Source organism: Antechinus flavipes, chromosome 3, assembly GCF_016432865.1.
Source record: "Antechinus flavipes isolate AdamAnt ecotype Samford, QLD, Australia chromosome 3, AdamAnt_v2, whole genome shotgun sequence".
NCBI classification, from domain to species: domain Eukaryota; kingdom Metazoa; phylum Chordata; class Mammalia; order Dasyuromorphia; family Dasyuridae; genus Antechinus; species Antechinus flavipes.
Genome location: NC_067400.1, coordinates 151,353,943 through 151,369,516, shown reverse-complemented (window position 1 = coordinate 151,369,516; position 15,574 = coordinate 151,353,943). Strand labels below are relative to the sequence as shown.

The window sequence follows — 15,574 nt, the reverse complement described above, 5'->3', positions numbered from 1 at the left end:
CCAAGTTGATCTCATCAATGCATGAAGTTCCCAATGAAAAAAACTAATGCTACATACAGATCAGCAGCTGCTTTGCAACATGTAGCTTGTTACATGTTAAGAAGTAATACTTCCTAAAATGATATAACTACATATTTAATTAAAGGACAGCCTTTAAATTGTGGCCTGATAAACGTGTGACTACATTGTATATACTGAGGCAGAACCTTTAAGTCACACAAATACCATCAGTCCATTCTCCATTTTTACTGGGAAGAGCAAAGGCAAGTAGAGAAAACCAAGCTGATTCTTCATCAGTGCATGAAGTTCCCAATGAAGAAAACTAATGCTACAGATCAGCAGCTGCTTCGCAACATGTAGCTTGCTAAGGGCTACAGAGTCGGAGGTCAACCTTAACCGAGGTCTTTCATACTCTCAGGCAACCTCTCTATCCATTACATTAACTTCCTCTCAAAGGTCACATAATAAAAATTCATTTTATCTGTCCCATACAAGAAAAATGTTAGCTTTTAATGTATTTACAAGTACATTTTGGAGCATTAAAAAACTGAGACAAGGGGCAGCTAGGTGGTACAGTGGATAGAGCACTAGCCCTAAAGTCAGGAAGACCTGAATTAAAATTTGACCTCAGACACCTAACAATTCCTGGCTGTGTGACCCTGGGCAAGTCATTTAACTCTGACTGGGGAGGGGGAACTGAGACAAATGTAAAATCATTTGTGATGTCACATCTTTATTTCCATTTGTCCTTTAACAAGAAATCGTAGCATTTTAAAATATTTCAATGTATTAAGTTTTAAGTAAAAAGATCACTATTTTTAGTATACTTTCAAAATCTAGTTTTAAAATTCTTTTAATCCACTAATTTTGATATTTTTTTCCTAGTAAACACTGAATTTCTTCTATTTTTTTCATAACTGAAGATTTTATTTTTAGATAACTTTCCTTAAAGTCTCAAATACAGTATTTCTAAAAAGTACATTCTTTCAAATTGGGTTGTAATCTTAAAACTCAACTAGTAATTAAAAAAAAAAAGACCTCCAACATCTTAGTATCAAGATCAAGGGAGATGAGATATAATCCCAGGTTCTTGCACTCTGTTTTCACATACAAAACAGTCTGAAAATAGTGGTTTTGTTTTATATTGTTAGGTTTTTCTGATTTGTGAATACCCCTCTCAAAATGCAAAGTTTGAAAAATTATCATTAATATTTGCTTTGTAACTAGAAACAAACACTTTTTGATGGTTTAACAACAGACACAGATTGCAATTCAAGATTTAATCAATTATTCAATCATATATTGAATAGCATAAGTAGAATGTGATCTCAGTGGATTTTCAAAGAGAAGATGGGTTTCAGTTCCTGACTACAACTTACCTGGGAGTAAATTAGTCATATCCTGGATCTTAGTTTCTTCATTTGTAAACTGAGGGGCTGGATCAGATTTCTAAGACTTGTCCCAAGTCTATAACCCTTCTACATTTCAGTTTTCTCAGATTATACAATGAGGGGGTTGAACTATATTCTTTTAGGGTAGATTCTTTATATAATCTGTATATAAGCTCTTACTATAAGCTTTCTACTACTCCTGTAGTACAATTTAATTATTTTAGAGAATGAAGGAATTTTCAGGTGCTTTAATACCTCCTCAGCAGCAGTTGTATTTCTGATGGCTTGCAAGAGGAATGTGATCTTAGATTGTCCAGGGATATTCTCATAGGTTTCCTAAGAAGGAAAAAAAAAATTAAGATTTAATATAAAAATTATCTCTCCTAAATCATCCCACTCTTCACCACGGTTTGCAACCTTACTTTTTCATTATCTCTTGCAATCTTCCCTATTCAATCACTTGCCATGTCTTGATTCTACATATCCTCCAAAATTTTCTATTCACATAGCCAACATAGTTTGTCTTCATCATCTATGTTGCCTTGACTATAATAGCCTCCTAATTAATCTTGTAATCCTTTTAAGTCCCCCACAGAATTGCTAATGATATTCTTATAGCACAAATTTGACCATGCACCTCCCTTTTTAAGAAAGCCCAAGTAAGTGGCTCTCTCTTGACCTCTAGGATAAAAACCAAGCTTCTGTTCTGCATTTAAAAACTTCCATAATCTCACTCCAGCCTAGCTTTCCAGTCTTACCACAATCATGTCATTTCCCCTCATACTTTGTTTCAGCTATAGTGGTCTACTTGTTCTCTTCACAGCATATTCTAATTCCTATATCTGTAACTTTGTACAAATTGTCCCATGAATTTGGGAGTTACAATAAGTTATTTATGTCTCTTCCCTCCAATTGTTAGCCCCACCCCTTATATTACTTTTAAGATTTTGTGCATATTTTGAATATGTTTATCTTTCTACATACTGTCATTCTTTTCCCCCATTAGAATGTACCTTTCTTGAGGGTAAGGGCTGTTTTCAATTTTTCCTTCACACACCAATAGCTAGCATTTATACAACATCTATTTTATATACCAGTTCTGTGTACCAAGTGCTTTATAAATATATCACTTGATCCTCAAAACCATCCTGGGAAGTAGCTACTATTATCACCCTTTTGCAGTTGAGAAAATTAAGACAAACACAGTCGACAGCTAGTTAAATATCTGACGCCAGATTCTTTAGGCCGAGTATATGGTTAGAAATTAGAAAATGCTGTTGATTAAAAGAATTAGTTACAAAGAGTACTATTCACAGAAACATATGCCTAGAAAATGAAGACTAGTTAACAGGCAGAGAGAGTTAGGATTTACTTAGGCATAACTCATTTTCTTCCTAGTATCAGAGGTCCCTAGTACCTCATCGAGGATTTAGTCAGTCAAGATACTCACAAGATGAGGTGGTGATATGGATGAGATCTCTACCAGAGGCTAATGACTCAAGAAAATACTTAGAAATAGATATGTTAATGCTTAAAGCATGGATATATAAGACTGCATTAAGGAAAGGATGATATAGAATCAAGGTAGGAAAGGATGAAAGGCACTTGTGTCAAGCGCTCCCGGCTCCCTTTCTCCCCACCTTTTCAATAAGTGACACATTTGTACTTGGGACACAATACCCAGAAATCTATGTCAGAGATTTTAGTGGTTTAATTTTTTCCCTGCCATTTAACTCAATCACCTCTTGTCATCCCCCACCCCCAAATCCTGTGTTGCCCAATCCCCCCCCCCTTCCTGCAAGCCTCTCCCCCCTATTTCTTATACATCTTATTCTTTTTCAAGCCTGACAGCCAAAATTTTTTAGTCCACTTCCTGTCTCTTACTTCCACTTCTTCTAATTCCTTTCCTCCTCTCTCTGGACTGGAGAGGGAGAATGAAAAACAGATTGTAACAATGTTTCAAGGATGAGTTCTGAGGAGCCTTATGAGAAAACACTGACCTAGTTAGTTGGGTTGTTACTAACCTTTCAAGAGTAATAGGCAACTTAAAATTTTTTTTTTTTGCTGAGGCAATTGGGGTTAAGTAACTTGCCCAGGGTCCTGCAGCTAAGGAGTGTCTGAGACAAGATTTGAACTCAGGTCCTCCAGACTTCAGGGCTGGTGCTCTATCCACTGCATCAACTAACTGCCCCTCACTTTTAATTTTTTTTAGGATATTTAATAGTTATATATGCAATACAAAATATTTTTAAAAATCAGTAACTCAAATGAAGTATTTTATTAGTCACAACAGCATCTATATAATTTAGCATACAAATGTCTGGCTTATAACTTTAGAATTAAATGGGATCTTAGAAATCACTTAAGCTAGCACTTTATAAATACGGAAACTGACTTCAAGATCACAAGAGAGTATTAGAGCCTGTAAGTTTTACAAGCATTAATACTTAGAACCTATGTCTTTTTCCCTGTGTATTTTGATAAATTTGATAATCACCCAAAGTGATATTTCAACAAATCTATTTCTGCGTACATATGGATATTAGGACCCTTTGCAATAACTCCATGATCCACAGGTGGGACCCATTAGTTCATCATCCTCCTTTTTAGGATAAGCCTCATCTTCATGCCAATCTCTTCCCCAGAACAAGGCCATCAATAGAACGATCATTTCTTCTGCATTCTCTAAACCAAAGATAACCCAAAATTGGTTTAAATTACTTAAGGTCACTACAGAGCTATATCTGATGTGGAATCAGAAATCAGGGTAGGAAACATCAAAACAATTTATCATTTTCTGAGCTACATATTCCTTATCTCCACCAGAATGAAACTACAAAAAAAATTTTCATGTAATTAACTACTATTCAAAAAATATGCCTCAAAATCAGAAGACTTAGAACTGATATGAAAAAGAGTTCATCAAAGATACATCAATATTTAAATTGTGACAACTTTACAGCTCACTTTTTTTCTCAAGATGTCAAATTCTTCCACCCTAACTTTATTATTCACTTACCATTATTTATTAATAGAAGGGAAGCATTACATTAATATGCCTTATGACTATCCTGGCTCTTTAAGCACTTTAAGCCAAGGTACAGTTTGCTGTTTGGCTGATAACTTTATAATAAAGTGATAATAATTATTATTTATAAGTTTAGAAAGCACATATTATCTGGTTTGATCCTATATTCCAGTGAAACAAAGCAGATTAAGTATATCTCCATTTTGAGGTTTAGGAAACTTAGGCGACTTTCCCAGGAAATTAATAAGCAAAGCTGTTGGTACCGGGAATGGAAATCTGTCTTCTACTCCAGTACCTCTTTTCTCACACTTTTAGTAGTCTGATTCTTTTCTTCCTTATGAGAAATATTCTCATATTTCTTGTTGGAGGGAAACTACTAAATGTGAGGAGTTACAGGAGTTTTGAAAAACTCCTCTTTGGATAATGACAGATTCACAAATTCAAAATAATACTAATGACTACAAAATTTTATAGAAGCTGGTAAATGATGTTTGTACATCTCAAAACCACACAAGTCAGGTATTGATAATTTTAAATTTAAAGGTAAAAATAAAATTTGAATATTCAGTGCATTTAAATCATATGGTTTATCTATCTGAACAGCTGTATCTTGCTCTGAATGATCCTGAACTTATTTAGCAAACTTGTAAGTATAATGATGTGAAGTCCTTAGAATCTTTAGACATTCGTGAATTTTTAAGATTCTTTAGGAATTTGTACTCAATATTAATGAATATAAAGATAACATAAAATATGCAAACTCTCATCAGAGATAGAATGGGATGAGATACAGCAGGATGAAATGAAAATGCATTAACTGAATTTAAGAGGCAGATCACTTGAGTTCAAATTCTAAATCAACAACTTAGCAATAATGAGGCTTCGGGACAGTCATTTCACATCTGAGTCTTAGTTTGCTCTTCTATAAATTTGACCATGATACAATATTCAGGGGTAAAAAATAGGATCTATGTGAATTTTAGTCAGTATTATTGGTATGCAACATTGGTATTTTAAAAAAATGGTATCTATAAATTCTCTTCCCAGAAAGTTTTGGAGAATTTTTTATCTTTAATAATAAAGCAATAATATCACCCATAAATCAAATTTAATTACAAAGATTAGGGCCAAAATGCTAGTCAGTAAAGCCTACCATATTTTGAAATTCCTAGAAACTCAAATCTTTTTTCACCAGTCTCTAGGCCCTATGGAGGACAATTGCATGGTATTTTTTTACCTATATTCATGCATAAGCCTTTTAAAAAATGCAAAATACCAAATTACATTGTCTTCTAGATTTGCAGTAAATGGAGTATAGTCTTCTTAGAATATGGTTTCCACTATGAAATAGGATTCTTTTAATTTTTTGGCTTATGATATGTTCTCTACTTTGATTACCATAGTGATTATCAAATCAAGTATAGGTAATATTCATTACTTCTGGTTGGAATTTTGTTTCTGAGAAAAGAATGGTTTGGAAATGAAAGTTTGTGACTACAGATAACTTCTTATAAGGGTAACTAGCTTAGATTAAAAAAAAAAAAAAAGGCAGACTACATTCTAGGGTCCCCAAAAGATAAATCTAATCTAAACTTAGATGCTGAGGAAGCAGGAGAATTAAATAAATTTACCATCTTGGGAAAAAGAAACACTTTGCCTTCAATAAAGAATTACCCATATTCATTTTTTTTCCCCTGACCTTTAAAAAAAGTTCCATGTGAACAAATTTTTTAGGTACAGTAAAAAATTAAAATTTTCAAGCCATGATTAATAAGAGCTATCACCTATATTGATGATTTTATTGGTATAGATAGTAAACTCCCTCTACTATATTTCAGGCAGACATTTTTTCTGCAAACCTGTCTTAGAGAATTTCTGGGACATTTAGAAGCTAAATGACTTATCCACAGTCACACAGCCAGTACATGTTGGAGAGACAGTACTGAAACCAAGTATTCTTGGCTTTTAATATGCTTCTCCTGATGCCACACAAAAAGGTAAATTTGCTTATTACCTTCAATTCATATTATGGTTATTAAAATAAAAGCACAGTAACTATTACAATAATATCAAGAGAGAGAATCTAAATGATCTCACTTTAGTTTACTTGCTTCAGTTTTCTGGATCTTGGTCACTTTGGGTGAATCATTTCATTTCTCTGATCCAAGTTTCATTTTAAAAATTAGGTTGATTGGATGGACTCTCCCACCTCCCCCCACTCCCAGGTCATCCTGCAGCTCTAGATTTGTGAACAGGTAATCCTGTGAACAGTGATATTACAACCAAACTTCTAGAGGGTTTAAGACTAGCTCTGTATTTCAATAATCCAAGGACCTGTGGCTTCTTCCTTAATGTGCCATTTATATCACTGATGAAAATTCAGACCTCTTGAACAATTCAGTAGATGGTCCTTTTTTTAGATTGCCCTGCAGCCAAATTGTGATGAATCTCCGAACTTAGCCATGCTGGTCTTTGGACAACATACATAGAATAAGCCTATTATTGGAATCCTTTCAGTGCCAGGAGGACCTTCTAGAGTTTGCATTCCTCTGGCACAGACTTCTGGAATTAGGGGTCATTTATTTTATACACTATAAAGTACATAGGTAGTTGTATATAAAACACATTATCATTATGCATGTTTGAAGTTACCATTCAGTATAACTTTTTCAATAATAGGAAAACTAGTGTAGATATTTACCAGGCATTTATCAGTACATAAATGTTGGCAAAGAAAATCCACCAATATTTTGGTCACATTTGACTCTGTCACTGTAGAAGAAAGTCTTTTTATCTTTCTCTTTTTTCTAAAAGATGTTATTAAATATTATTTAAAATAGTGAGTAGCAAAATGGGGGAGGGGGGGGGAGAGGGGAAACCAAACCTACTTCTATCTCTTCCTAAGACTATTAAGTAAATTGCTAGGGAGCTAGTCTCTCTGCCTTTCATCCAACTTCCATTGATATTAATGAAGTTTTTTTTTTCCTTCTCTCAGGATCAAAGAGAACAAAACTTTCTGGGGAAAATGAACAGGGACACTAAATCCACTCAGAATAAAAACGCTGACTTTAAGTTATACTAAGAATTCTAATCATGGGTTTACATAGATCATTTTCTTTAATGAATAACCCCGATTTTCAATTTGTTTTTTTCATAACTATTTCATTATAATTTTTCTGTTTCTAAAAATTGGGAATATTCTATTTCTTCCCCAAACATCTAAAGATTCATTTTGGGAAGAAAGTGGAAAAAAGTTCTTATAAATTTTTGTCATTCTGAAGCTAAATTTTGCTTAAAAGAAAATTCACCCATATTGAAGAATTTTGTGATACTGTCTCCTTTTTTTAAATACAAAGATAAAATATTAAAGCCTACTGATAAAAATGATTCACATAGTATATGCAGAGGACACAAGGAAACAACAATATCCACAATAAAAAGTAACATCTCACAACAAAATTTCCAAAATAGAATTTGTAATTTGATAAAAATGAAAGACATTTACTGTACTCGATCACATCTGAACACAAAACAAGCTTCCTTCTTTAATAGTTTGACATTTATGTGTCAACAAAGTTTATTTTATTTAGATAGTATATTACATGAACTTTTTCTAAATACCACTTCTTTAAGTTCAAAGAAAATTTGGGAAAATATTTTATTATTTATCACATTAATCAACAGCAGCCAGTTATCTTGTTTGATTTATTAAGATGAATAGATTAAATCCAAAAGTTCAATTTAATGCAATATTAGCAATTTAGTCTTCCTATTACTAAAATTCAGATGTTGGCAGCTATTTAATAGTAGTTTTACAGTTACCAATTAAGTCTTATGTATTATATGTGTAATATATAACTTATAATTGATTTCTCATTGTGATAAAATCACCTTCAACCATTTTTGCCAGTTAAAAAATTTAATAGACACAAATAATGAGATAATCAATAGTCACAAGTGGGGAAAAAAAAAACCTAACCACATCAGTGCCTAAGTCTTCATTATAAAACTAATGAGAAACACTGCTTTTCCCCCAATTGTTTCTTCTAAAAGAATGTGCTGAACTCACCAACAAAGTGATGCAAGTGATAAAAAAGACCAAAGACAGCCACCAATAGGAATTCAGGCTAAACAGACACTGGTATTTTAGTTCAATAGGAGAGAGATTCCCCACTAAGCTTGACAATAGAGATTTAAGCAACTGGAGAAATGAGAATTAACCTAGCTTACTAATTATAATACCATTCTTTGCTTTGCAAAAAACAAGAAAAGTTCTACTTCAGAGTTAGCTGAGAAAGTGTTTTATTTTGTTTTGAAAAAACAATCTGCTATCAAAAAGCCTCTCCTCATGGCAAAAGAAATAATTTTCTTTAAAATATTTTCCTCAAGAACCAAATTTCAAGCACCAAAATTATTTAAAAGAAAAAAAAATCCTGAAGCCATAATTATGATTCCTATTCAAGATCACTGTGATTTTAAAGAAGATCACTAAATCATTCAAAGGGAGGGGAAAGGAAGAGACAAGATGCCAAATACACTTTCCTGGTTATAGGTATATATAAAACAATTCTTTGGCCATGGTAACTCAGAAACAAAACAAATTCTTTGCTATGTGATAGTATCTGCCACACACTACAATAACACAATTCAGAAAAGCTTTTTTTCATTCCCCGCTTGCAAAAGTTTGGGCAAGAAGTCCATTTGTAGGTAACCAAGATAAAATATATATATAACTGAAGATCATTTCTTTCAATCCTTTTCAGGTAACCAACCTCATGAAGCTGTGGATCAAATAGGCAGCAAGTACTCTAAAGACTAAGATACACTTTCTCTGTTCTTAAACGTGCTATTGGCCCTAGAATACAGAAAAAAATCCCCTAACTTCCCTCATGTGTCACAAAAATGAGAGCACATGGCTCCCTGGAGTCGGAGAAAATTTGCCAAAAAAAAAAAAAAAAAAGACATATGAAGCTTGGCTGTGGGCAGTTTTTTTTAGAAAGGGAAGAGTCTTAAGGAAGAGAATACTAGAGAGAGCAAACATCCTATTCTCCCCCTCGGTTTAGGGAATGGAGGAATAATTAGGAAAATGGGGCTAAAGGAGTCAGAATGGAACAGTGACAGCAGCAGGGAAAGAAAGCCAAGGGGGATGGATAAGGTGCGGAATGATAAAAGGACAGTAAGTACCAGGTGGAAAAGAATGAGTGGAAGAGGAGAAATGGGACAGGCAGCAGCACGGGATTTGGTGGAATTGTGGGGGAGGGGGACAAAGGTGGAGACAAGCGTGGACGGGGGAGGGGAAATCCTATTAGGAGAAAGCGGGAAAGGGGTATGGGGGGCATGGGAAAGGTCAAACCGCGCAGGGGGGAGGGGAAGGGGATGATCCAAATCGGGTCGGGGTCCAACCTCCCCACCCCCATCTCCAATGGCAGGATCGGGGCTCTTCTTTCTGATCCCCCAATCTATGCATGCATAACAACACCCGCGTACAAGGGTGGGGGGCGGGGAAGGGGTAACTGCCAAGGCAGGACAGGACCGGACTGGACTGGACTGGGCGGGGGGAGGGGGAGCCTGAGCCGCCCCATCCCGGACTGAAGGGGCAGTGGGGGCCGGGATGGTAAGTCCTAGGTGTCGGCCACAGAGGCTGCCGCGTCGGTTCCAGCTCCCACGTGGGCTGGGCCGGCCCGGTGCCTCTGTTCCGCCACCCAGCCTGCCTGGGCCCTGGTCAGGCCGGACAGCAGGATGGCGGCAGTAAGGGAAACGTGAGGTGAAGGGAAGGACCCGATTTGAGGCCCCTGGGCCAGGGTGAGGGGGGCCGCCCACAGGGCCGACGATCGGGCCGGGGGGAGCCCGGAAGATAAGGGTCGGGTGGGGGGAGGGGAGAGAGACTCAGTTACCTCCGCCTGTTTCCGCACCGCATTGTCGGGGCTGAGCAGGTTCCCCAGGAGCAGGTAAAACTGTTGCTGCTCGGCCGCCGCCGCCGCTGCCGCCGCCATTGCGCTGAGCGTGAGAGAGAGGGAGAGAGAGAGAGGAGGGGGAGAGAGACACGGAGCCGTGAGGCGGGAGCGCTCGCGGGCGGGGAGGGGGAGGGGACACGAGCTGCCGGCACCACCAGCAGCACCAGTACCAGCAGCAGCAGCACCACCAGCAGCAGCAGCCGCGGCGGCGCTGGGGCACGGGAGAGGCGGGGCAAAGGGGAAAGCGAAGGAGGGGCGGGGCTCCGTGACCTCTCACCCCCGTCCCTCCCACCCCGCGGACACCGCCGCCAGCCTCTCATTGGTCCCAGCGGCTTGAGGCCGAGGCGGCCTTCTCCGCCGGCCCCGTTTCTATTGGCCGCGCACCCCACCGTCCTGTGATGGCGTCACTGGCCGCGCGGGCGGGGCCGAATTGGGGTTAGAACTGGGAGGGGGAGTGATGGAGGTGGAAGAAGAGCTTCGCGATCACGGTATTGCCTGGGTTGTGCATCTAGGCTGAACTGGGGCAGTGGGGAGGGGAGTGGGGTCAGTCACTGGCACTGGCAGGCTCTAGCGTGAGACTCGCAGGAATAAGAGCAAGCCTTAGCACCGTGCGACATCCGTTCATCCTTTCCTCCCTCCTCCCCTTCTTCCACTGGGCCCAGGACTCCCAGGCCTGAGGACCGTGGCGGGATGGGACGTAGACCTCGACGTGCCCCCTCCCCGAACCACGCCCCTGGTTCTCCTAGTCGGAGGTCCCCCTCAAATGCTAGCATGACTCAGGCTCTCCAGACCCGGGAGTGAGTCACGGAGTCCCGCCAGGCCTGGCCCTAGGTGGCTGTGCACAGCCCCTCCCTCCTGCGTTTTCTCTTCTCTCTCCCGCCAAATGTAACCACGTTGCACGCTAGTCCCTCCTCCTCATTCCCCCAGCCTGGATCCGCCCCAGAAGATGCGCGATCTCCCCGAAGCTTCTTAGAACTGTCTCTGATCTGTCTACTCCTGAGATGCTCGGGGACTCTCCCCCCTCCACCTTCCTCTAGGGAGAAATGAATCTACATGCACTGGTGCTAGTTGCGTCCCGGCTTGGCCAGTTATACGTTAATTTCTGCGAATTTACTCTGCTGGGGGCAGAAGGGGTAGTATCCTTTTGAAGAACACTAGAGAAACTGAGGCAGAAAGAAGTGGAATGAGAGTTATGGGGGACCTAGGGCCGGAGTTCCCATTTCTATTACCGTACTTGGATGCGAGGGAGAAAAAAAAAAAAATCACCTTTTCTGCCTCCATGGAAGGCAAGTTAATGAAAATGTAGGGGTTGCTTTAAAACAAATTCCCATCAAAAAGGAATGGGATCGAGTCTACGTTTATTGAGAGCCAGCTTTACTACTGTACTACGTGGGAGGGGTAGGGCCTGCTCTCGAGGAACTGGAACAATCCAATGGTCATTCAATGGGGGAGGGGAGATATAAATGTAGAGTAATCCCAAATGGAAGAGGATTCCTGTTAAGGGCTAATATGAGAATGTGAGGCAGCTAAAAGCTGCTGACTCATATTATTAGGAAGATAAAATGCCTTGAAATGGGAAATTAGGTGAAAGGATGAATCTTGGGAAAGATTTGTAGTTGGAGGGCTCACTTTGCTTAATTCATCATCCTTTAAGGATTTTTCTTCTGAGATAGACCTGTGATTCAATGCCACGGGAAATCGCGGTATGGAAATCCTCTTCACTAGTGAAATTAGATAACTCTTTAATTGGTTGGTTTTATAGCTGTCTGGCGGGGCAAAGAGTGGTTTAGTGATTTTCACGGTAATACAGTTTGTATTAGTAAAATCTAGTGTTCTTGACTCCAGGGATGGCCTTCCAGATCTAGTGGCTTGTTTCCTTTCTGTAATCACTTTTAAATGAGCGTATAGCTGATTTTATGGAAATATTAAATATTTCAACTTTTTCTTTCCACTACCCTTTAAGAATTCTGAAAGCTTTGTAATCTAATTATAGAGAGGGAAAAAAAAAAAAACCCTTAGTAAGATTTAAACTGTCCTTTTGGCACCTACTAGCCCGGATTTTGGGGGCACCTCAAATTTCAAGAAAAGCATATTTTAAATCAAATTTTGAAAATGGGATGTTATTTGAAAAAAATATATAACCATTCTAGAGTGGAACCTTATTCAAGACACTATTTGTGTCTAATTTTTTGTCCCGAAGTGGGTAATTTATAATTTCTCCTTTATTGATAGTTCATGGCATCCTTTTCATTAATTCTAAGTATGATTTCTTTTTTGTTTGTGAGAGTAGGTAGAGTTAGTGTTCTTAGGAGGATTCTGCACTCTAAAATTAACTTTTACATTTTCTAAAACTTGAGAATCATGCAGTGAAATTTGGCCAGTAAGAAACTAAGCTGACATTGAAATAAAGTGAGCTGCTTGGAAAGCTTGCCCAGTAATTTGTGACTGTGTGTTACATCCTAACATTAGTAGGGCATTAGTTTTTGAAATAGAAACTGATAGAAGTATCAACATTTAGGTTCACTTGCATATGGATTTCAAATATTTATGACCATGAATATTGACTAATAAACTTGATAAACAATATATTAAGAATAAAAATTCCTTTTTTCTAATCTGGTAAAACTATTTAGAGACTTCAAAAACAGAATAAAAAGGGTTTTTAATTTATATAAAGGGCTATTTTTATCAATATTTATTTAAAAATCAATTTTCATATTAGGTGGTGTCACCTACTGGTAAACTGTGAAATCACAAACTAACCCTATTTGGTAAATATTTGATCCAAATCAGTAGGAAATTTCTTAGATTGTAAATATGAAAGAATGAGATCCCTAAGCATGGTAGAAAATCATGTTTCTTTAACTAATGGCAGGTTTAATGAGACAGAGGGTGACTGACAGTGGAGAGATGTCAGAAAGTCCAGAATATCCTCTTTCAATGGTTATAACAGAAGTAGGATAATTACACAGTATTATGAGCATATATGTATATCAAGTGTGTATAAAAAAACAAATATGTTACTATATGTTTATATAGCCAGTTACACAGGTAGAAGTACTTTACAGTTTATTTAAAATGCCATGGAGTTAGCTAATATTCCACTTTTATCCCACCAAAACTCTGTTAGATATTTTCCCCATAGAAATGCAGCTCAGATTTCATATAGTCAATGGGAAAATAGGATTTACTTTTATGAACATTTTTATTTGCAACTGTGCAGATAATTTATAATAAGCTTTAACTGGATTCTTAAATCAACTAATAAAATTTGTTATATGTATCACATAGACATGAATATATATGTATGTTACATGTATATATGAATTCTTGAAACCCAATTGACTTACTTTCTAATATTAAACATCAGGCTAATATCTCTGTGTAAATTCAAATAAAAGAAAGTCTCCCTTCTATGATTTGGAATGTGAAAAGTTTGATTACAGATGATGTTTTGGATTACTTTGAACATTAGTCTCTGATACTTTTTAGCTATTAACTTCTTTGACATTAACCTCTCCCTGGGACATTAAGGTTTGACAATCCTATCTATGCCTTCCCATATTTTTCCTTCCTTGCATATTTCTTCTACTTCCCCCCTCCCCCCCCCTCAATTCTGTGTAGGAAAACTACCTGGAATACAGTCAGTGCTTACACACAACTGATATTAGGCACCAAAATCTTTGTTGACTATATAAATAAAAGATTCTTCTCCCTCTTGGACAATAATTCTGAAACTCTGAAGCCTGACTGTATAAGAGCAGTTTCAAAGATGTGAATTGTATTCAATTATTTGTTGAAAATAAAATAAATAATTTGCTACTTATACTTTTGCAACTTGGGGAAAAAAATGCAAACAGATAAAAGTTCTGAATGGGAGAATCAAAGAGTATTCTAACAAGAGGGGAAATCTATGCCCTAAAATTTAATATAAGGATTAAATTATTTTAATAAATTGATTTGCTCTCTAATGCAACATTAAGATATCATATGACTCATAGCTATACCATATTAACCCCAGATCTGTGGCTGGTCATTTTAGAACTCTGTTCTTTGGGCTTATTGATTAAATATTTTAATTCAGATCAAGTCTCCAAATTTGACAAAGTTAATTCTAGTTCTGTACATGCATTTTCTTGTGAGTGATATGATATGCCAAACTTTAACAAATGATGAAAGAAGATTTTAAAGCTATAGGACAGAAGATAAATGAATATTTTTTTTAAGCTGTAGGACCATTATGGGGCTGTTTTTGTTGACTGGTTCTGAGAAAAGAGCATGGAGCACTGTACATATAAAGACTGTCTCACTGTTAATCTAAATTTAGCATATACATTTTTTATAGTGATATCCTATGAAGTTTGGAATTCTTTACCTTATGGCAGTTTATCCTTATGTTTCCAGTTTTGACTTGAATTTCAGGGGATTGGAGACATGGTACTGTACTTCCTGAGCTGAGTTCCTTGCTTAGGAATTCCCTCCTCCTCCTGGTATGACATAGACAGATTTGTTGACCTTTAGAAGAAGATAGGTTTGACCATGTCAAATAAACTTATTGGTTAAATATAGCTGGTAAAGATGGAGCAGGTTGAAGAATGATGTATGAATATCTTTATTATTGAATTCTAATGTTGACTTTAATTGTGTTTTAATTTAAATGTAATAGATTTTTAAGCCTTTGTGGCTTCATCTGAAATAAAAATAACTATTAAACAGTTCAGATTTGGAAGATTTTTCCTAGAGAACCATAAGAAAGCAGATACAGTGCTGAATTATTGAATCTTTGTCCTCTTTTTTATATATTTAAGATTATTCAGAATATATAGATAATAGAATTATGAGCCTACTTGTTCTAGTCATTCCTGAGCCAAAATTATTTTTAAAGATTTAGAGATGACTCACTCATCATGTTTTTCCTCTTCATTTAGTCAGAGATTATAGCAGCAACCAGGTTACTGTGTAGATATAATGACACACAAAATTTCCCTCTCTTATGGAGGCATAAAGTATTATTGTGACATCAAGCCTTCCTACACTATTTCCTGTAGTTGGTGTTACAAATATATTATGGGTCCATAGAAAGTGAAGACTCCAAAAAAGTCATCCTCTTTAATTCCACCCACCCAATGTCTCTTTCAGAGTTTATACATTAGTATTAATGAAGCCAGAGAATAGTGATACAGTAGTATTAAGTCTGTAGT

The 15,574-nt window shown here is 37.1% G+C and overlaps 1 protein-coding gene across 3 annotated transcripts in view; it reads right to left on the bottom strand.

Moving 5' to 3' along the window:
- The window catches only part of IPO5 (importin 5), a 64,080-nt gene that overhangs the window by 45,266 nt on the left and 3,240 nt on the right, over window positions 1–15,574 (bottom strand). The window contains exons 3-5 of one of the 3 annotated variants that reach the window (XM_051984041.1): window positions 14,749–14,860; window positions 10,314–10,416; window positions 1,647–1,727 (exon numbers count right to left, since the gene is read on the bottom strand). In XM_051984041.1, the coding sequence (XP_051840001.1) occupies window positions 1,647–1,727; window positions 10,314–10,412 (180 nt within the window). In that variant the 5' untranslated portion in view covers window positions 10,413–10,416; window positions 14,749–14,860. Of the gene's footprint in view, window positions 1–1,646; window positions 1,728–10,313; window positions 10,606–14,748; window positions 14,889–15,574 lie in introns of those variants that run through there. The other 2 variants (XM_051984040.1, XM_051984042.1) reach the window with 2 other exon arrangements.